Source organism: Martes martes (assembly GCF_963455335.1).
Source record: "Martes martes genome assembly, chromosome: 13".
Taxonomy (NCBI): domain Eukaryota; kingdom Metazoa; phylum Chordata; class Mammalia; order Carnivora; family Mustelidae; genus Martes; species Martes martes.
In genome coordinates this window covers 61,572,054-61,595,996 of record NC_137901.1, presented here as the reverse complement: position 1 = coordinate 61,595,996, position 23,943 = coordinate 61,572,054, and the positions used below count along the sequence as shown (strand labels likewise).

General features: G+C 36.8%; 1 protein-coding gene across 2 annotated transcripts in view; it reads left to right on the top strand.

Moving 5' to 3' along the window:
- Positions 1 to 23,943, top strand: part of FAM210A (family with sequence similarity 210 member A) — a 35,483-nt gene that overhangs the window by 2,125 nt on the left and 9,415 nt on the right. For both annotated transcript variants that reach the window (XM_080822027.1, XM_080822028.1), the window contains exon 2: positions 22,286 to 22,802. In XM_080822027.1, coding sequence (XP_080678153.1) covers positions 22,327 to 22,802 — 476 coding nt within the window. In that variant the 5' untranslated portion in view covers positions 22,286 to 22,326. The remainder of the gene's footprint in view (positions 1 to 22,285; positions 22,803 to 23,943) is intronic.

Genomic DNA, 23,943 nt, shown 5'->3' with positions numbered 1-23,943 from the left:
AGCCTTAGAACTGGAAGTTGGCTCCCATATAATACATCTTCAGAAAGTTAATTGATACTTCCTAATGCTTGGTATTATGTTCAGAGAGAAAATAACTCGATAAAGATGTTATCTTGCTATAGTATGAGTTCCAACAAGGCAAGGATCATCATTTTGTTCAATGAGTGCCTTGAATAGTGCCTGGCATACCTGGGTGCTTACTGAATGAATGAATTGCCAAGAAAAGTTTTAAAAATTCTTTTTTTTTTAAAGGAAATAACAGAATTTATTTCAGTCCATTTATAAGATTTCTTTACGCACTGTTTTGATTATTTGGCTCATTATTCACCCAGCGTGCTTTGGATTGTCCTGGTTTGGATTATACTTTTGTCAGTGTGAGAAAATGGAGTAGTAACTTGCAAGTTTTCTAAAGTAAAGGTAAGCAACAGATTCAGTAGATACCATTCCTCTTTTTAAGTCATTAAAAGTGATAGCACTCAGAAATGTAATTTTAAAGTATGATTTCTGTTGTGCAGTTGAAGATCGCATTTTTGAAACATAAAAGTAGATACAATCTTAGAGCTTCCTAAGCCTAATAGTGTTGTTGGAGGATGAAGAGAGGTGGTTTGTGGAAGGGTTGTTTCTCTAGTCTTGGAAGAATGATGTTCTTCCAGTCCACTCACCAAAGTCATCCTACTGGAATTTTACTGCCTTTTTGGAGCACATAAGATATTCTTGTTCAAAAAGTTTTTGGTATGGTTGAAAGTCAGGTTTAGTTGAGAAATCTAACTTTATTATGTGTGGTGTTTAGTTTATGTCTTGACATATATACTTTATATACTTGACTGGCTATACTACTGTGGTTATTTAATCAAACACTAATCTAGGTGTTGTGATGGTATTACAAGATGTGGTTAACATCTGCTTTAAGTAAAGGAGATTACCCTCAATAATGTGGGTGGGTCTCATCCAATCAATTTAAGGCCTGGCTTTTTTTTTTTAAGGTTTTATTTATTTATTTGACAGACAGAGATCACAAGTAGGCAGAGAGGCAGGCAGAGAGAGAAGAGGAAGCAAGCTCCCCGCTGAGCAGGGAGCCTGATGCAGCTTGATCCCAGCACCCTGGGACCATGACATGAGCCGAAGGCAGAGGCTTTAACCCACTGAGCCACCCAGGTGCCTGAAGGCCTGACTTTTAAATTGAAGTGTCTCAAGAAGAAAAAATACTTCTCAAGACTATTGCACTGATTTCTGCCAGTTTTTAACCTACAAGTCTGCCCTATACATTTCAGAGTTGCTGGCCCGAATGGTTTTGTGAGCCAATTTCTTAAAATCTATATCTATTTAGATAAGTAATCTAATAAGATTCCTAATACATAGAAATAAATATCCATTTACCTAAATATAGATAAACCTAAAAACAGATAGATAGTGATTTAGGTATACATTATTTCCTGTTGGTTTTATATCTCTGGAGAAACTTGTCTGATTCAGAGTTTGGTGCTGAGAGTAATTCTAGAGGAACAGATTCTTAAAGATGAGTTTTCTGGGGACGCCTGGGTGGCTCAGTCGGTTAAGCCACTGCCTTCGGCTCAGGCCATGATCCCAGGGTCCTGAGATCGAGTCCCACATCGGGCTCCTTGCTCCACAGGGAGCCTGCTTCTCTCTCGCCCTCTGCCTGCCACTGTGCCTGCTTGTGTGTGCGTGCTCTCTCTCTCTCTCTCTCTCTCTCTCTGTCTGACAAATAAATAAAACCTTTTTTTAAAAAAAAGATGAGTTTTCTGAATTGGTTATAGTATTCTTGGAATTGGTTCCCTAATTGGATTTAAAGGCACTAATTAATGACTATTTCCAGTGGTGAAAAGGGCACTGATAGCCTATGATATGATGTGGCAATATATGCAAAAGGCAGAACATTATCGTCTGTATGCAAGTATTTATAAAAGATATGGTTCTTGATGGGATGATCACCTATTTGATGACTTAAAACATTTTTGTCAAATTACCAAGTATAATGAGACGGACTGGTTGCTAACTGCTAGCTGCTAACTATGCTGGAGAAAGGGGAAAGAAGAGGATGAGCTCAGGTCTCCTGATTCCCAGCTCAAGCTCTGCGTAAATAACTGGAAAGTTTTATGTCTGGCCTAAAGAAACTCATCTTCTGTAGATGCAGAGCTGAGATTGCTGAAAACCAAACCCAGAGCCCCATCCTGAAAAATGGTTGAATTACAGTGCAAAATGAATTCCCCATCTAACAGAGTATCTGCTGTTAGAAAGAGGACATTGATTGAGAAGGAATGCATTCCTCAAATTTGGAATGGGGTACTGAACCCCTAAGTTTTAATCCCTTGTCTTTGCCAGCAAAAGCGCCCTTCCGCTCCTCTTTGAGAATTTAATCCTGCTTTGTGTGAAGTACCTGAATTGGCCTTCCCGGAGTTACTTGCCTTTCAAGACATAGCCCATTCTCCCTAAGAACTACCCCTACTACACTTCTTTGCTACTAGACTCAAGTCCTAGTAGGCCCTCAAAGGGAAGCTACAAAATGTGTCCTATGAAGAGGAGTGCTGCACTCTAAAAACCACATGATTTTTTTTTAAATTTGTAGAAATCTGGGGAAATTTTGTGGGGTTGGATATTAAAGGTGGAATAATGGTGGAAGGAACATAACTTTGGACCAGGTCAAATTTATTGATATAGGAACCATTAAGCAAAGATTCTGGATTCACTATTACAGCTTGAGGGATCAAGAAAGGCTTCTGACAGTTTGGTTAGTTGGCTGAAGCTTGGACCCAAAGGTGACCCATGCTTCCTGAAGTTAAAACACCAGAACTGCCTTGCTATACTATAGAGGAAAGGATCCAAAGGGAGATTGGACTGGTGGAGTGGATTTATCATGTAAGACCAGCTCACCCACTGTGGGAGGGTGTAGAGGAGATGCCTTTCACCATGACAGTGAGAAGTCAATTTATGAGGGGAGCCCTAGCATCCATGAAGAACTTTGTGACTGCTCTTCTCTGGGTCAGAAATTACAGCAGAAACTGCTGCCACTGAACTACGAATCCTTAAATACAGTGAGGATAATAGGAAATTGGGCAGGTATTACAGAGAGACCTATTTTCTTAATGGCATGTCTTATATGCTGAAGGTAAGAAGCCAGAGGAGAGGGCTGTTGAAGTACAGGAAGGAGAATGGCAGTGAAATACAAGGAAAATGTAGTTGAGCAGAGTCTTGGAAAAGACAGGAAGAGGTTAGATCTAGAACACAGGTGGAGGATTGAGCTTCTTTTCTGAGAAAGGAGTTTAGGGATTCTGAAATAGGTGTGGTGCAGGTAACTTTACAAGTGGGAAGGCTGTTGAGAAAATTCACCCCTAATAACTTTGGCTCATTTTAACCCGCTAAGCCACCCAGGCGCCCCCAAACTTTGGCTCATTTTTAAAGGGAAGAGGGGGATAGGTTCATCTGTCTTGTGCGACCACTAAGTAATAAACACAATAAGTAAGTAAATTGTATAGGATGTTAGAAGAGGACTGTTGTGAAAAAAGAAAAATAGAGCAACATAAGGAAGATTAGGATGTTGGGAAGGAAGGATTGGAAGTGGTATTGTGATTTTAAATAGTGTAGTCAAGGGGTACCTCATGGAATGGATGCCATTTGAAAGAAGACTCATAGGAAGTGAAAGAATTAGCCATGCAGACATCTGGAGAAAGACTCTTCCAAGCAGAGGGAACAGCTAGTGCAATATTCTTACAGTGGCCTTTTTAACACGTTGGAAGAGCTGCAAAGGTGAGCCAGTGTTGTTGGAGCAGAGTGAGAAAAAGAAAGAGTAGATGATGCATTCAGAGAAGAAAAGGGAGGAGATATTTGGGGTATTGTAGATGATTGTAATTACGGACTTAAGCTTTTACTCTAAGAGAAATTGGAGAGTTTAAATAGGAGAGATGTGATTTTATATATCTTTTTTATTTTATCATGGGCTGAAAATAAAGTATAAGTGGTTTAAAGTGGTTGGGAAAGGTGTGGAATGGTCATTGAGGGAAGGGAGAGGAAGCTGATTGGATCAGGAACCACTGTGGGTTGTCACACAACATTCACAGCCTTTCTGAAATAAGATGAGGTACCCTCAGTGTATGCTGGGTACTGATTTACTCAATTGTGTGATTTTTGTTAGTGCTTAGCTCCTAGATGAAGTTGTAGGAAAAACAGTTGGACTAGCTCAAGATTACATTTTGTGGGCTGGTATTTACAGATGGACAAAGTAGTAATCCAAGTAATGCACGGAGAATTGAGGCTGGTTAAAGACTTCTGAATGAAACCAGGAGGAGCTGTTAGATTTGAAAGAAAAAGGAAGGTAGGGTAGAGTGCGGCCCTGGAACTAGAGTCCAGAGAGTAACGGTGAAGGCTGTAAGTAGAAGAGGCTGCAGAGAGTAGTTTCAGGATTTCAGTTGTGGAGAAGTATTAGATGACTTCAAGGTGGAATGCATTGCTAAAGAAGCTGGGATTTTGCATGGGTCACCCAAGTGGAATAACGATAAAAATTTAGATGAAGGAAGAATATGAACTTGGTTTGGCCAGGTCAGCAGATGAGAAGGTAAAGAAGGAAAACTAGAACCAATTATTGTTACAGCATACTAAATGGTAGATACCTAACATATTTTTCTCATTTCATCATCATAAGTACTATAGTATAAAAGTTTAATTAACCCCACTTTAAGGATGAAGAGAAATCTACATAAAATAATGCTGGAAAGGGCTGGAACTCAGATCTTTCTGACTGCAAAGCCTGCATTTTTCCTATTGCAATGTAGTAACACCTGCCAGACCCAGAAAAGAAGGAGTTGGAGGAGGGACCATGTCGATTCTGGACCAGTGTTAGCATTTAGAGATCACTATGGCTTGCCTTAGGAAATTTAGATCCTCTGGAAACAAAAAGACATAAACATTTTGTGTAAATGAATATATTTATGTAGTAATTTTGGAAAAATCATTGATTTTCTCTACAGATGATACATTTGACATTTAAGACGGCTCTGGAAATCAGTGAATTATTAATGAGATTCCTTGGGAATTCACTAGGGGGCATAACTTAACCTTTCCTGAAGATTAAGAATTTAACAATGGCTCCATCATTGCCACAGCTCGTATATGTTGCTAAATTCTTGTATTAGAAAGCTCAAAAGCAGAATAAGTTGAAGGAGGTTGAAGGAGGTGGATTATATAATAGAAATTAAATTGAAGGTATCAAGTTTGTTAAGAAGTAGGAAAATAACAGCCCAGAAAGACTACAAACTTGCATGCATTTACTTTTTCTAAACATCAGTTAAGGTGTGATTAAGGCAGATTGAAATGCATAAATTAGAATATTTATCTGTTGGAAGAGGAAAATTTGAATTTCCCCCATTTGATGGTAACGGAGGGAGTTTTTATAACTAGAGCGATTCTTTTCTTCACTTATCCCTTTTATTATGGTCCAGCCTAATGAGTTCTACAATGTATCCCTTCCTTTTACCTGTGATTTAAGTTAAAACTATACTAAATATCAGTTGTATTTGGCAAGGCCAGAGTGTACTTTAAAAAAAAAAGTTAATGGATTTTATTTTTTAGAGAAGTTAAGGTTTATAGAAACATGGAACAGAGATAGTACAGAGAATTCCCATATTATGCACCTCTACCTCCAGTTTCCCCTGCTATGAACATCTGGTAGTAGTGTTGTTCCTTTGTTAGAGTTGAAGTACTGGTATTGATACATTATTAACTAGTGTACATAGTTTACATTAGGGTTCTCTTTTTGTGTTACACAGTTAGTCTGTGGGTTTTGACAGATGTATAATGTATAATATAATGTATAATGACATTTACCCACCTATAGGATCATATAGAATGCTTTGCTGCCCTAAAAATGCTCCGTGCTCCACTTAAGCATCTCTTCCTTCCTGGACACTGCAGCCTCTGGAAACCACTGCTCTTTTTACTCTCTCTATAGTTTCGTCATTTCCAGAATGTCATATAGCTGGAATCGTGCAGTATATAGCCCTTTCAGACTGACTGCTTTCACTTAGCAACATGTTTCCCTCCATGTTTTTTCATGGTTTCAGAGATCATTTCTTTTTATCACTAAATAGTATTCCTTTGTATAGTGGTTCCTCAGTGTGCTTATCTGTTCACCTGTTCAAAGATTTCTTGATTGTTTCCAGTTTGGGGCAATTACGGATAAAGCCGCTATAAGTGTTTATATGCAGGTTTTTGCGTAGATTTTTCAGCTTACTTGGGTAAGTACCTAGGAGCATTATTGCTAGAGCGTATGTTAAGCCTATGTTTAGCTTTCTTTGGAACTGCCAAACTGTCTTTCATGTTGCCTATTACCATTTTGTATACCCCCTAAGAATGAATGAGAGTTCCTGTTCCACATCCCCACCAGCATTTTGTGTTTGTTAGTGTTTTGGATACTAGTTAATTCTAACAGGTGTGTAGTGGTATCTCATTGTTGTTTTAATTTGCAACTCCCTAGTGACAAATGATGTTGAGCATCTTTTTTTTTTTTTTAACTGAGATACAGTTGACATATAATATTATTAGTTTCAAGCATACAACATAATGATTCAACATCCATCACCACATATGTCTTTCTCCCCAGCCTCTGGCAACCATCAATCTGTTCTCTCTACCTGTGAGTTCAGATTTCTTTCTTTTTTTTTTTTTAAGATTCCACATATAAGTGAGATCACATAGTATTTATCTTTCTGTCTCTGACATTTCATTTAGCATAATGCCATTAAGGTCCATCCATGCTGTTGTAGATGGCAAAGTTTTACTCTTTTTATGGCTGAATAATCCATTGTGTTTGTGTACTATATTTTTTTTAATCCATCATCCATTGATGGTTATTTCTGTGTCTTGGGTATTGTAAATAATGCTGCAGTGAATATGGAGGTGCATATATCTTTTTGAGTTCAGGTCCCCCCCACCCCACCCCAGATAGATACCCAGAAGTAGAATTGCTGGATCATATGGTAGTTCTGTTTTTTGGGGACATAACTGTTTCCCATTGTGGCTACACCAGTTTATATCCCCACCAACAATGCACAGCACTTTCCTCCACATTCTCACCAACACTTGTTTCTTTTTCTTTCTTTCTTTTTTTTTTTTTAATAATAGCTATTTTCACATGTGTGAGATGATTGAGCATCTTTTCAGATGTTTATTTGCTATCTGTGTATCTTCTTTAGTGAGATGTCTGTTCATATCTTTAGCCCATTTTGTAATTGTTGAGTTTAAAGAATTCTTTTTGAATTTTAGATGAAGTCTTTGATACATGCTTTGCAAATATTTTCTCCCCATTTGTGGCTTGTCTTTTTATTCTCTTAACAGTGTCTTTCATTAGAGAAGTTTTTAATTTTAATTAAGTCCAACTTACCCTTTTTTTTTTTTAATGGATCCTGCTTTTGGTGGTGTATCTAGCAAGTCATTGCCAAGCCCAAAGTCACTTAAACTTTATTCTATGTTTTCTTCTAGAAATGGTATAGTTTTGCATTTTACGTTTAGGCCTGTGATGCATTTTGACTTAAATTTTGTGAAAGGGTTAAGGTCTGTGTCTGTGTTCATTTTTTTGCATGTGGACATCTGGTTGCAGTATCATTTGTTGGAAAAAACTATCCTTTCTCCATTGAATTGCTTTTTCACCTTTGTCAAAGGTCAGTTGACTATATATATGTGCATCTCTTTCTGGACTGTCTGTTTTGTTGGTCTGTTTCTTTGCTTTCTCCAATACTGCACTGTCTTGGTTATTGTAGCTTTATAATAAGTCACTACTCTATAATAAGAGTGTATCAGTGATTCTTTTTGTGAGGGGTTGGGGGGGGTGTCTTACTGCACTAGCTAGGAATTGCAGTACACATTGAGTGTAAGAATAGTGAGAGAGGACATCCTTGCCTTGTTCCTGGTCTAAGGAGGAAAGTCCCTGGTCTCTCTCCTCTTAAGTATCACATTAACCATGGATTTGTTGTAGATGTTCCTCATCAGATTGAGAAAGTTCCCCTGTACTCTTAGTTTGCTTAGAGTTTAAAAAGTCACGAAAAGGTGCTTGATTTTGTCAAATGGTTTTGCTAGATCAATCCCTATGATCCTATGATTTTTCTTAAGCTTGTTGATATGTTACATTGATTGATTTTCAACTGTTCAATCATTCTTGAGTATCTGGACTAATTCCACTTGGTTTGGTGTATAATTGTTTTTAAACATTGATGGATTGGATTTGCTAATATTTTGTTGAAGATTTTTACATGTATATTCTTGAGAGAGATTGGTTTATAGTTTACTTGGATATCTTCATCTGGTTTTGGTAATAGGCTAATACTGGCCTCATAAAATGAGTTAGGAAGTCTTCTTCCATTTTTATGGAAGAGAGTGTGGAGAATTGACATTATTTCTGCCATAAATATTTGATAGAATTCACTAGTAAAAACACCTGAGGCTGGTGATTTTTTTGAGCGCTTAATCCTTATTCAGTTTCTTTAAAAGATACAGGACTATTCAGGTCATCTTTTTCTTCTTGTATGATTTTTGGTTTGTTTATATTTTTTAAGGACTGGCTCCATTACCTAAGTTACCATATTGGTGGTCATAAAGTTGTTTACAGTATTCCTTATCACTTTTTAAATGTCTGTGGGTCAGTAGTCAAGACTTCTATGTTTCATTTCTGATATTAGTAATTTGTGTTTTCTCTCTTGGGAAACTTAGGGAGATATTTTTCAGAGAACCATATTTTGGTTTTATTATATTTTCTGTTGTGTTTCTTTTCAGTTTCATTGATTGTTGCTATGATGTTGATAATGATGGTGATAACCTGCTTGCTTTAGGTTTATTTTGCTTCTCTTTCTAGTTTCCTTAAGTGAAAGTTTATATTACTGAGTTTACACTTGTCTTTTCTAGTATGTTCATTCAGTGCTATAAATTTCTCTGTAAACCTGTTTTACTCTGTCCCACAAATTTTGATACGTTGTATTTCCATTTTTAATTCAAGATGTTTTAAAACTTATTCTTAGAATTTTTGACCTATGGATTATTTAGAAGTATGTTGTTCAATTTCCAGGGGTTTTCCAGCTGTCTTTATGTTAGTGATTTCTAGTTTAATTCCATTATGGTCTGAGAACATATTTTACATGATTTTTATTCTTTTAAATATGTTAAGGTGTATTTTATGGCCCAGAATGTGGTCTATTTTGTGAACATTTCATGTAATAAGCTTGAGTAGAATGTATATTCTGCTGCTGTTGAATGGAGTATTCTATAAATGTCCATTAGATCAAGTTGATTAATAGTTTAGTTCAACTATACCCTTAGTGATTTTCTGGCTGCTGGATCTATCAAGTACTGACAGAGTGGTGTTTAAGTTTCTAATTATAATAATGGAAATGTTTGTTTCTACTTTAAGTTCTGTCACTTTATGCCCTGTACTTCAGTCTCCTTTTGTTAGATATATACATGTTTAGGATTGTTATGTTTTCCTTATGTTATCATTGCATTGTTATTTTTTATGAAGTACCCCTCTTTTTCATTGATAAACAAGAGATTTCAAAAGTTTGCCTTGTCTGAAATTAATATAGCTACTCCCATCTTTTTTTTTTTTTTAATCAGTGTTAATGTGATGTGTTTTCTCCATCCCTTGACTTGTAACTTAATCTGAGTCTGTATATTTAAGGGGGCATTTCTTAAACAAAATGTAGTTGGCTTTATTTTTTTTAATTCTCTGACAATTTTTCTTTTTATTGGCTTAATAATGTACCATGTTTGCAAATGTTTTTTATTCACTGCCATTTGTTCTTTATTTCTTTTCCCTTTTTTCTGCCTTCTGTGGCTTTAACTGAGAATTTTATATGATTCTATTTTATCTCCTCTTTGGGGGTATCAATTGCAAAAACAACAACAACAACAACAACAACAACAACAACAAACAGTTTATTTGGAGAGAGAGAGTGTGCACAAGTATGGTGGGAAGGGGGCAGAGGGAGAGAAAGTCTTAAGGACCCTGAGGTAATGACCTGAGCCGAAACCAAGAGTCGGACACTTAACTGACTGCACTACTTAGGTGCCCCTCAGTTGCACTTTTTAAATAATGTTTAGTGGTTTCCCTAAATTTTGTAATACACTTTTATCTAAATCACTTTCAAATGATTCTAAAATATTTCATTTGTAGTTGGAAGTACCTTACCATGGAGTGTTATTGTAGAGTATTCTCAATTCCTTGTAGCAGTGCTGTTCTTATTTCACTTATTTTATGCTATTAATCACTTAATGTATTGTTACTAATATTACTTCAAACAGTTGATTCTAGATCGATTAATAATGAAAAAGATCTTATTTTACATTTTTGATCCTTCTCTGTCAATCTTTCAGCTTTTTTAAATTTAAATTCTATTAACCAACATATAGTACATTATTAGTTTCAGATGTAGTATTCAGTGATTCATCAGTTGAATATAATGCCTAGTTCTCATCATATTGTGCCCTCCTTAACGCCCATCACCCAGTTGCCCCATCCCTTCCACCTCCCCTTCCACAGCCCCCAGTTTCCCAGAATCCAGTGTCTCATGGTTTGTCTCCCTCTGCTTTCTTCCCATTCAGTTTTCCCTCCTTTCCCCTTTGGCCCTCTGCACTATTCCTTATGTTCCACATATGAGTGAGAGCATATGATAATTGTCTTTCTGTGCTTGACTTATTTCATTGCATAATCCCCTCTAGTGTCATCCCTGTCAATGTAAATGATGGGTATCCATCCTTTCTGATGGCTGAGTAATAGTGTACATATGAACCTCATCTTCTTTATCCATTCGCCTGTTGAAGATCATCTCAGCTCTATCCACACACAGCTTAGCTATTGTGGACTTTGCTGTTATGAATAGTGGGGTGCAGGTGCCCCTTCGGGTTACTACATTTGTATCTTTGGGGTAAATACCCAGGAGCCCAGTTGCTTGGTGATGGGGTAGCTCCATCTTTAGCTTCTTGGGGAACCTCCATACTGTTTTCCAGAGTGGCTGTACTAGCTTGCATTCCCACCAACAGTGTAAGAGGGTTTCCCTTTCTCAACATCTTCACCAACGTTTGTTGTTTCCTGTCTTATTAATTTTAGTCTTTCTGGCTGGTGTGAAGTGGTATCTCATTGTGGTTTTCATTTGTATTTCCCTGATGGCAAGTGATGTGGAGCATTTTTTCGTGTGTCTGTTGGTCATTTGTATGTCTTCTTTGGAGAAGCGTCTGTTCATATCTTCTACCCATTTATTGACTGGATTATTTGCTTTTTTGGGTGTTGAGTTTGATAAGTTCTTTATATGTCTTGGATACCAGCCCTCTATCTGATATGTCATTTCCAAACATCTCCCATTCTATAGGTTGTTTTTAGTTTTGTTGACTGTTTCCTTACCTGTGCAGAAGTGTTTTATCTTGATGACCACCACAGTAGTTCATTTTTCTTTTGTTTCCCTTGCCTTTAGAGATCTGTCTTGCAAGAAGTTACTGCAGCCGACATCGAACAGTTTGCTACCTGTGTTCTCTAGGATTTTGATGGATTCCTGTCTTACATTTAGGTCTTTCACCCATTTTGAGTTTACCTTTGTTTATGGTGTAAGGAATGGTCCAGTTTCATACATTTGCATATGGCTGTCCAGTTTTCCCAGAACCATTTGTTGAAGAGATGGTCTTTTTTCCATTGGATACTCCTCCCTGCTTTGTCAAAGATTAGTTGACCATAGAGTTGAGGGTCCATTTCTTGTTTCTCTGTTCTGTTCCATTGATCCCTGTGTCTGTTTTTGTACCAGTACCATGCTGTCTTGATGATCACAGCTTTGTAACATAACCTGAAGTCAGGCATTGTAATGCCCCAGCTTTGTTTTTCTTTTTCAGCATTCCTCTGGCTAATTGGGGTCTTTTGTGGTTCCATAAAAATTTTAGGATTGTTCCAGGTCTGTGAAAAATGTCAGTGGTATTTTGATAGGAATTTCATTGAATGTGTAGGTTGCCCTGAGTCACATAGACATTTTAACAGTATTTATTCTTCCAATCCATGAGAATGGAATGTTTTCCCATCCCTTTGTGGCATCTTCACTTTCTTTTCATAGATGTTCTATAGCTTTTAGACTACAGATCCTTTACCGTTTTGGTTAGGTTTATTCCTAGGTATCTTATGGTTTTCAGTGTAATTGTAAATAGGATCAATTCCTTAATTTCTCTTTCTTTAGTCACATTGTTACAGTGTATGTGCATTGATTTTGTATCCTACTACGTTGCTGAATTGGTATATGAGTTCTAGCAAGTTTGGAGTAGAATATTCAGGGTTTTCCACATAAAGTATCATGTTATCTGTGAAGAGTGAGAGTTTGACTTCTTTGCCAATTTGAATACCTTTTATTTCCTCTCGTTGTTTGATTGCTGAGGCTAGGATTTCTAGTACTATGTTGAACAACAGTGGTGAGAGTGGGCATCCCTGTCGTGTTCCTGACCTTAGGGAAAAAGCTCTCAGTTTTTCCCCATTGAGAATGATATTTGGTGTGGACTTTTTCTAGATGGTTTTGATTATATGGAGGTGTGTTCCCTCTTTCCCTACACTGTGGAGAATTTTAATCAAGAAAGGATGCTGTATTTTGTCAGATGCTTTTTCTGCATCAATTGAAAGGATCATGTGGTTCTTGCCCTTTCTTTTATTATAATGTATCACGTTGATTGATTTGTGAATGTTGAACCACCCTTGCAATGCAGGAAGAAATCTCACTTGGTCTTGGTGAATAATCCTTTTAATATACTGTTGGATCCTGTTGGCTAGTGTCTTGGTGAGAAATTTGCCAGCCATGTTCCTCAGGGATATTGGTCTGTGAGTCTCCTTTCCGATGGGGTCTTTGTCTGGTTTCAAATCAAGGTAATGCTGACCTCATAAAATGAGTTTGGAAGTTTTGTTTCCATTTCTATTGTTCGAAATAGCTTCAGAAGACTATGTAGTAGTTCTTCTTTAAATGTTTGGTAGAATTCCCCTGGTAAGCCATCTGTCCCTAGACTCCTTTGTTGGGAGGTTTTTGATTACTGCTTCAATTTCCTTGCTGGTTATGGTTCTGTTCAGGTTTTCTATTTCTTCTTTTTTCAGTTTTGGTAGTTTATGAGGTTCCATGATTTTATTAATTTGGGTCCTTTGTCTTGTCTTTTTGATAAGTCTGTCTAGGTGTTTATCGATCTTATTAATTCTTTCAGAGAAGCAGATTTTAAGTTCGTTGATCTGTTCTCCTGTTCTTTTAGTTTCTATTTCTTTGATTTCTGCTCTAGTTGTTACTATTTCTCTTCTGCTTGGTTTACCCCTTGTTTGCTGTTCTTTCTCCAGCTCCTATAGTTGTAAGTTTAGCTTGTATATGTTGGACTTACTGATTTTTTGAGAAAGGCTTGTATTGCCATGTACATCCCTCTTAGGACTGCCTTTCCTGTATCCCAGAGGTTTTGAACAGTTATGTTTTCATTTTCATTTGTTTCCATGATTTTTAAAAAATTCTCTAATTTCCCAGTTGACCCATTCATTGTTTAGTAGGATGCTCTCTAACCTCCAAGTGTTTGAGTTCCTTCCAAATTTGCTCTTGTGGCTGAGTTCAAGTTTTAAAGCATTGTGTTCTAAAAATATGCAGAGAATAGTACAGTGCAGTCTTTTGATACTGGTTGAGATCTGATTTGTGACCCAGTATGTGATGTATTCCAGAGAATGTTAAATGTGCACGTGAGAAGAATGTGCATTATGTTGTTTTAGCATGGACTGTTCTATACAAACTACAAAGTCCATCTGGTCCAATGTGTCATTCAAAGCTCTTGTTTCTTTGTTGATTCTCTGCTTAGATGATCTGTCCATTGCTGTGATTGGGGTGTTAAAGTCCCTTGCTCTTATTCTATTATCAGTGTGCTTCTTTAACTTGGATATTAATTGACTTATATAATTGGCTGCTCCAGGGCGCCTGGGTGGCTCAGTCGTTAAGTGTCTGCCTTTGGCTCAGGTCACGATCCCAGGGTCCTGGGATTAAGCCCCGAATCAGGCTCCCTGCTCAGCTGGAAACCTGTTTCTCCCTCTCCCACTCCCCTTGCTTGCGTTCCCTCTCTTGGTGTATCTCTATCAAATAAATAAATAAAATCTTTAAAAAATAATAATTATTGGGTGCTCTGAAGTTAGGAGTATAAATATTTATAATTGTTAGATTGTTGTTATTGTTGTTGGATAAACCCTTTAAATGTGACGTAGTGTTCCTCTTCATCCCTTCCTACAGTCTTTGTTTTAAAATCTAATTTGTCTGATAGGAGGATTGCTACCTCAGCTTTCTTTTGAGGTCCATTAGCATGATAAGTGGTTCTCCACCCCTCTCACTTTCAAGAAGGTGTCTTTAGGTCTAAAATGTGTCTCTTGTAGACAGCATATGGGTAGGCCTTGCTTTTTTATTTAATCTGATAACCTGTGTCTTTTGATTGGAGCATTTAGCCCATTTACATTCAGAGTAATGACTGAAAAGTATGAATTTAGGGCCATTGTATTACCTGAAAAGTCCCTGTTTCTGTAGACTGTTTCTATTTCTATCTGGTCTCTGTTACTTTGGGGTTCTGTCTTTGCTTAAAGGATCCCCTTTAATATTTCTTGCAGGGCTGGTTTAGTGGTCACAAATTCTTTTAGTTCTTGTCTGTCTTGGAAGCTCTTTATCTCTCCTTCCATTCTGAATGACAGCCTTGCTGGCTAAAGTCTTGGCTGCATGTTTTTCTTGTTTAGTACCCTGAATATATCATGCCAGCCCTTTCTGGCCTGCCAGGTTTTTTTGGTTAGGTCTGATGTTAATCTGATATTCCTCTCTCTGTAGGTTAAGAGTTTCTTGTCTAAAACTGCTTTCAGGTTGTGAGCTTCACTTTTACATGTTGGGGTGTAGATCTGTTTTTATTGAATTTGGGAGGGGTCCCGTCCTCTCTTCCTCTTGGACATGAATGCTTGTTTCCTTCCACAGATTAGGGAAGTTTTCAGCTGTGATTTGCTCAAATAAACCTTCTGGTCATTTCTCTCTGTCTTCACCTTTAGGCACCCCAAAAATTCTGACATTGGTATGTTTCTTGCCATCAGTGCTTTCTTAAAGCCTGTCTTCATGAGCTATTAGTCATTTTTCTCTCTTTTCCTCAATTTCCTTCCTTTCCGTCAACTTATCTTCTAGATTACTTACTCTCTCTTCTGCCTCATTTATCCTGCCTGTTAGAACATCCAGTTTAGACTGCATCTCAGTTATAGCATTTTTAATTTGGGCCTGATTAGATCTCATTTCTGCACTAAGAGATTCTCTAGTGTCTTTCATGCTTTTCTTTTAGGTCCAGCTATTAACTTTATAATTGTTATCCTGAATTTCAGCTCTGGCATCTTACTTATATCCATATCAATTAGGTCTGTGGCAGAGAACCATTATCTCTGATTCGTTCTTTCGTTGTGAATTCTTCTTTCTAGTCATTTTGCCCAGAGAAGAATGGATGAGCAAATGAGCAGAGTCAAAAGTATTCACCACAACCCAATCAAAAGACACACTAGAGAAATCCAAAGAGATCAGAAACCAAAACAGAAAAGCAAACAAAAACAAAACAAAAAAGGGAGGTGGAATATCATCTCCCAGGATGGACAGAACAGGGTGATCCACTTGTTCCTGAGTAAATTTTGGTCTGTGTGTTAGAAGACACTAAATCCCAAAATTGCAAAGGAGGAAGAACTTACTATATATATATATATATATATATATATATATATATATATATATATATATACACACACACATACACACACACACATACACACATATATATGAAAAACTTACATATATATATAAATAGAAGCGTGAAAAAGGCCAAAAATGAAGTATATATCTATAAAATGTAGGTATAAAAAAATAAAAGTTAGTAACTTAAAAACAAAGGGTTGATAAGATAGGAAACTAGTTGAAAAGGGAGAAAAGAATTTCTCTATTCTCCTACTGGCCTTCCTGTCATGTGTATCTTATACCTTTTGAAGTTGTCCCACATGCTTGGGTGTTTTGTTCTGGTATTTTTATATGTGTTCCTCAGGGGAGAAGGCTTTGGTTTTTTGTTGTTGTTGTTTTTTTCCCCCACTTTGTATTGTAGTTTAGGAAATTGCTTTTGGCCTCCCTTCAAGCTCACCTGTTCTTTCCTTGGCTCTGTGGATTATGAATCCGTTAAAGGCATTGTTGATTTCTGTTACAGTGTTTTTGTTCTGTGGCATTTCTTTTTGATTCTTAGAATTTCCATTCTGCTTACATTCTATGTTGTTTACCTTTCGCATTCAGACTCCTAACAAATTAGTTTTTTTAAATTGACAGGGTTAATTTTTAAGTCCTCAAAACTTCCCAAGCTGAAAGATGCTACATTGATTTTAGAAGTCATTTTTTAGGGATAAATTGAGTCTTTTAAAAACTGACAAATTGTTGACATTCACGGAACTGAATTAGATTGGCCACTAGATGCCAGGTTTTGCACTAGTCCCTGTAACTGCTGGGAATTAAGACAAACTTCTTGTTCTCCAGGAACATAGAGTCCGCAAAGAAAAAAGAAGATTCCAATATCTATGTTTTCAGTGGAGTTTCTTCTTTAGCTTGCAGGACTCAGGGACTTCAGAAGGAATTAGTGCCTGTGATGTAACTTACAGGAAAATGGCAATTGAAGTATGAAGTAGGACCATTATTTACAGAGAATTTTCCACTTTGTGATTTTGTTTTCACAGTTAGGACATCTGTGGCACAGTGGCCCATGGACTGGAGGAGGTGAGGACAAACCAGAAGACTTTATTCCTCTCATTCCTGCTATAACCTGAGCAACTTTGCTTTTATTTATTTATTTTTATTGAACTTCCAAATAAGGTTTTGTTTGACAAGAGTTATTTGGATTCATACAATAGAGACTCAATCTCGCTATTGGAATTGGTTGTTTAAACTCTCTAACTTTTGGGGGCACCTGGGTGGCTTAGTGGGTTAAAGCCTCTGCCTTCAGCTCAGGTCATGATCCCAGGGTTCTGGGATCAAGCCCCGCATTGGGCTCTCTGCTCAGTAGGGAGCCTGCTTCCTCCTCTCTCTCTCTCTCTCTCTCTCTGCCACTTCTCTGCGTACTTGTGATCTCTGTCAAATAAATAAATAAAATCTTTAAAAAAAAAAACTAACTTTTTAGTTAGTGTATTTTTATTTCTTATAGAAGAATAGCATATAAATTAGTTATTCCTTGTGTACTCAGCTATTGTATTTCTAGTGCTGCTTCAATGTCTTAGGCTTCCAGGGCATCCAGGTTGTGAGGAACAGAAATGTGTTCATATAATCTTGAGGAGTGTGGGTTAGGTTAGGAATTTCATGAACTCATTCATTTGCCTTATAGAACTGGAAATTTAGGGGCACCTGGGTGGCTCAGTGGGTTAAAGCCTCTGCCTTCGGCTCAGGTCATGGTCCCAGGGTCCTGGGATCGAGCCCCGCATCGGGCTCTCTGCTCAGCAGGGAGACTGCTTCCTCCTCTCTCTGTCTGTCTCTCTGCCTACTTGTGAGCTCTCTCTGTCAAATAAATAAATAAAATCTTAAAAAAAAAAAAACAACGGGAAATTTAGGATATACTTTCTATAGGATTCCAACAGCATTCTAACATTTGTGCTTTTTCACTGACTTTTTTTCCAGTGCATTCTTCCCTCTCTGCCATTCCTTTAACTTGGTTTCTCTTCTTTTGGTTCCCATCGCTTCCTTGTATCTTTACTTTTTCTTTCCTTTCTTTCTTTTTTTTTTTTACTTGAGTATAGTTGACACACAATGCTACATTCGTTTCTGGTGTACAAGGTAGTGGTTTGACAAGTTTATGCATTATGCTAGGCTCAACACAAGTGTAGCTATCATCCGTCACCATACAAAGTACTACAATATTATTGACTGTATTCCTTATGCTGTGCCTCTTAATCCTGTGACATACTCATTCCACAACTGGAAGCCTTACACCTTTACTCTTGACCACTATGTCTTCACCTTCTCTTTGCCTCAGAATTGCTGTGGAGAAGCTCCTAACTTTCACACATGTGTGTTAACTCCTTCTTTGTGCCTGGTCTTGGGTGGATATTATTGGATTGATTGACTACAGTTTCATGTAGTTTACCAAGTTTTCTGTCAGAACTGTCCTAGACAAGTGTTTATCCTCTGTAATCTCCTTTCAGCTCAGACACTGATCTTTAGGCTGTTTCATTGTGAATAAGGGCAACAGACTACTTTGTTTACTTACAACCTTAGAATAATAATAACTTGTAACATTTTCTGAGCACTTGCTACATATTCCTCATTTCCTAAACATTTTACATGTAGGTAGTTTAATCTCATAACAATCTTATGAAGTAGGTGCTATTATTAAACCCCGTTTTACAAACTGGAAACCAAGACACAGGGTGCTAATTAATTTGTTCAAATGGTACGTAGTTTATTTTCAGGATGTGAACTTGGCAGTCTGACCTTGGATTCCAGGCTCTCAGTTTTTAAATTCTACTGCTTGCTCGTGAAAATTATTCATGACAGAATCAGGCTTTACTTAGAAATTATTCGTAATGCCCCTAACCATACAGGGTAGAGTTTGTATACTGAGAATTAGGCACCATTAGTCATATGCCAGCCACTTGCCCTGTTAAAGACCTTTATGACATAATGCTAAAGTGGAAAAGGATAGCCACAACAAGCAATGTAATCTTGTCACTTCACTTGAGTCTAGTAATGCATTTTATCATTTATTTCCATAACTGAAGCATTAAGCAGTTTAGAACACTGCCTCATCTACACATATGAAAATTTCAAACTGCCGAGGCAGGAAAATACCAGGCAACTTTTGGTATAAGCTACGTCTCACGATTTAAAAGATGTGTTACTGAAATTACTGTATTTCACTGGAAGAAATTGAGGTTTAAGTTGTTCATCACTCCAGATCTCCATTTATATCAGAAATAGAGGCCTGTTCATTCATACCTTCTTCAGGTCTACTCATCCTGCCTATAACAAATTCAATCTAAGTAGAATTCATGAGGAATGACACCTCCACCATTGACCAATAACCAAAAACTTTTATCTTTAATTGAAAAGATGAGCAGACTAATAAAATCCAGAAATGGAAGCTGCCAATGAGCTGAAGCCATTATACACAATACTAGCTGTGAGGCCTAGGTTTTATTTTTCCTGAAGCCTGTTCATTCCAGAATATGTATGATACTAATCAGTCTGTACTTACCATTTACTTTTATTTGAATTCATCTGAGGGTTTGTTCCCTGAAATCTAATGAATCTTACTGTGTATGTCAACAGTATTATGATTGATTACCTTTGGAAGTCTTGGGTTGTACTGTCAAACATTGTTGGTCATTGCCCATGTGTTGTCATTAAAATTAGTTTTAATTTTTATTTTTAAATTAAAAGTTAACTTGAAGTTACAAGTTAATTTCTTAGGCCTTATGTTTCTGTAGGGCACTTTTATCATGTGTCTTATGTATCTTAGTCTACTGAAAATTGGCACAGTTTCTTTCTTCCAGAAGTGGCCATATAGCTTAGTGACTAGGTTTGAATCCCAGCTTCTCCACTCACCAGTTGAGTGTATTTCCTCTTTGTGTTTCAGTGTCCTCGACTGTGAAATGGTGACAGTAGTCCCTCCTTCATAAGATTTATAACACCTACTACATAGTAGGAGCTCAAAAACATCTTACAGTGATGATGGTGGATAACAGCATTGCCACCACATTGCCTCTGGCACTGAAGCCATTTGCTGGGCCTAGAGAAATGACCCCCAGATTCATATTGAGAGGTGTGACCTCGCTGTACAGGATTCTGATTCATTAGGTCTGAATGGAGACCAGGAATCTGATTTTTCAAACAACCTGCCATGATTCTGATGCATAGCCAGTTTTGGAAACCACTAGCCCAGAGATTGGTTTCTAAGGAAACCAAGATAAATATTAGCTCAAGAGGTAATACAGGGGTGACTCTTGTAAACTGTTACTTGAAGTGAAAGAAGCCAGTCACAAGAGACCACATACTGTGATTCCATTTAAATGAAATATCCAGAATAGATAAATATAGAGAGACAGAATAGTTTAGTGGTTGCCTGGGGCTGGGAGTGGGACGGAATGATGAGTGATTGCTCATGGATATGGGATTTCTTTCTGGTGATGAAAATGGTCTAAGACTGTGGGGATAGTTTTACAGCTGTGAATATACTATAAGTCATTGAATTCTACAGCTTAATTGAGGGAAATGTATGTTTTCAAATAAATATTTCAATAAGGATTTTTTTTCAATAGTCAATTAGAAGTGAGAGAGGATAAATTTTTTTTTTAATGGGAGGGGCTGGTTGGGGAAACCAGGGAAAAGGGCACAAACTGGATGCTTGGAAAGAGACTTTTAAAAAAAAAATTTTTTTTTAATTTTTTTTCCTTTAATTCACAAACACAAACATATAATAATCTAATTATCTGAAAGTCTTCTGGGAACTTCACCTCCTGGAAAACTGCCTTGTAAAGGAAATAGGTTTAAAAGAAAAAAAGACTTTTGAGTTCAGGAAACACCTGCATTAAAGCCATGAACAGGAATAATTCAAAAATAATGGTGCTGGAGAAAACCCTCAAAATAAATGCAACTAAAATAGAGACCAGAGATTCATGGTAAAATACTTGAAAGGTATTTTTTGTAAAAAATGAAGCCAAATGTTGTATTGGACAAATTTTAGGTTATAATCCCAATGCAGCTAATTCTTAGAATAAGTAACCAATTGATGTTTCTTCCCCCTTGGAATAGACATAGCATAGATTTGTAGGAAATAAACAGCATAGGCATGGATTGTAACTAAGGACCATGACCTTTACCTAATGTTTGACTTTCAAAACAAATAAGTCAATTTTGTAAAAGTAATTAAGTACTTAATCACTTTTCTCTGTGGCCTTTCTTAGTCGTTTAATATGTAAGTCATTATTTAAAGCACCTGTTATCATTCCTGCTGTTTTTCTTTTTGGTTGTTAACTAGTCTGATTCTTCAAATTGTTTCTTGTCATTGACTTTGCTTTTCATTGCAGCAATCTCCAGTATCACCTTAAAGGTTTCCTGGGAGCCTATTATTGCAAGATGTGCAGTTTCTTTTCATAATTTATTTGCATTGTGTTGTTGGATTATCTGTGAGAGCCTGATAAGAGCTAATATTAACTATTATTTAGGGAGGAGTGAGTCAGAGGATTAATTTTATATGGGGACAATTCATTAATGGATATTTTTATATAATGACGGACAACTTTGTACCCCAGATAACAAATATTCATTAAAATGGAGTACCTATATTTAGTGGATTGCTAAGTTATTGGGGTGCTAACTCATATGCTGTTGACTAGTGTACAGTTTAATAAACGAAAACATCTATTCACAATGTAGGAGAAGCAGTAAGGTAGCTGATGGGGTAGGGGTGGAGATTGTGGTCAGGTGGAACTGCCTGGTATTAAGGGAACGGAACTGATTTCCTGTATAGTAATGCATACCGTAATTCTGTTTTAGTAGTGAGGAAACCTGCGCCTAGAGAAGCTAAGTAATTTGCTCAAAATAATATCTCAGTTGGGTCTGTCTTATTCCAAAGTTTGTATTCTTTTAAAATAACATTATACTGTCTTTTGACAAAAAGTTTAGCTATCTGAAAAAGTTTGTCTCCTTACCAGTCAGAAATATATGTGATTTATAATTTTACATAATATAGTCAAAAGGCATTATAGAAAAAAAGGTACTTGTGTCAACTACTTACCAGAACTTAACAGTTGTAATAATAACTTAGTTGATGCTTGTTAGTTTACAAAGCACGTCTACATCAGAAATTTTATGTTTTATGTAACAACCCTGTGAAGTAATCCTCATTTTACTAGTAAACTTGGGCTTGAAGTTTAAAGTCAGTTATATGAGGGCCCAGGTTTTTTTGCTTCTAGATCTTACTGTTTTTCCATTATGCTCCACGGCTTTCTTGTAGAATAATAGAAGCCCTACAAACATCCCTTTTGTAGCAATAAAATACCCTCAAAATAGTACCCTTAGTGATATCTGTTGGACTAGTTTACTATATCATATTTAAATATATTTTAGTAACATTTTAAAATTGTGGTATGTTTAAACTGTACACCTTAATATTAATTTCTATAGATTTGATGGCAATGTCTGTCCTTTACTTCCTAATAGTTAATGATTTATTTTTCAAGTGGATTGATTTAAAATGGAAATTGGTATAATCTATTTTTTTTTTAATCTAGTCTCTGTAGAAGCTGATATCCATCAATCACTGTTCTTCAAAATGCAATGGAATGTACCAATGTCTGTATTCCGACTGGCACATAGGACATGCATGGAACCACATAAAGCCAGTCTTTTTGGACACTGTCAAAACATAAAGGGACCATTACATTTGTATAAAGCTGAATCCAGAGTAGTTTTGGTACAGGACCCTCAAAAACAATGGCTGCATTTATCTGCTGTCTCGTGTGTTGCAAAGGAAAGGAAGCCATTCACTGCTCATCCACCCCAGCCGGGGGTCCTTCGCCATAAACAGTGGGAGCAAGATATTTTATCCAAGAGGGTTATGTCATCCAGTGCCACATCCCCTGGAACTCCTTCAGAAAAAAAGGAAGAACCTGATCCTTTGCAAGACAAATCTATTAGTCTTTATCAACGATTTAAGAAAACATTTAGACAATATGGAAGAGTTTTGATTCCAGTGCATCTAATAACTTCTGGTGTTTGGTTTGGAACATTTTATTATGCAGCCATAAAGTAAGTTTTTGCTTGGGTTGAGCACCTTTCCCTGCTTGATCAGAATGTTAATCTTCTTAATCGTAGTAATCAAAGCCTTAAATAGTTTTTTAAATGCTTTAATGTCTTTAACTGTTGAGTGTGACTGCTTTTCATAGCTGTTTTTGACATTTTCATAGCTAAATTTGCTTGTCATTCATAGCAGGCGTTATATGAAAATTTTAAACTGTACCATCTCATTTAATCCTCACAACTCTATGAAGTAGGTAGTGTAATTATTCCCATTATATTGATGAGATTAAGGAAGAATAAGTCAAAACAACTTAGCTTTTCCCCAGATATTTTGGAGTCTTATTTCAAAGCCCCTGCTGTTCATCACTGTGCTCGTCTGTCAACATTTAGCATGGCACAGAAATAAAATAAGAGATTTCAGAAATTTGGCAGCACTCTTGAGTTCTATATTATGTATTTCTTAAAGGGTTCACGAATGTAAAAAGATATCTATTACTTTGTCCTATGTATGATTTTGGTGGGAAATTAGTATCATGCTTTTTGCCAAAGCCTGGCTAATATCTGTTATAGATACAAAAATGAACAAATTGCAGGCTCATGTTTTAGTGTTACCCACAGCTGAAAATGTGTGAAGGTAAGGTCTTTTGTTCTGATCAGAAGTTAATTTGTTGGACACTTAAAAACTTGAGCATAGATCTCATGTTAGGTGTTCCTATCACAACTAAAATAAACTTTCCAGAAAAAGTCAATTTGGTGAGCCTAGCGTGAAGGTATTATAAAACACAGAATATCTAAATGCACCTTTTTTGGTTAAATGCGCCTCCTTTCTTTTAAGGTAAGTTTATTATTTACAATGTTTTAGGAGCAGGGTACGCATTGAAACAGATCCCAATGATTTCCAGTTTGTTTCTGCCACTAGCAATTAGGCCATTCCGAAGTCTGCCTATTCCTTTGAATGTGCCCTGTGGGCTTTTCTTGTGTTAGCCTGGGCATGACAGAGCTGAGTGAGCTCACCATCCTGAGCGCAGTGAAATGGCACAGTGAACCCCACTTTGAGTTTTAGTAAACTCAATCCTTATGGGGCTAGAATTATTTTATTCTTTCCAGAAATCCATCGATTTTCGGTGTTTGGTTATATTTAATGGCTTGA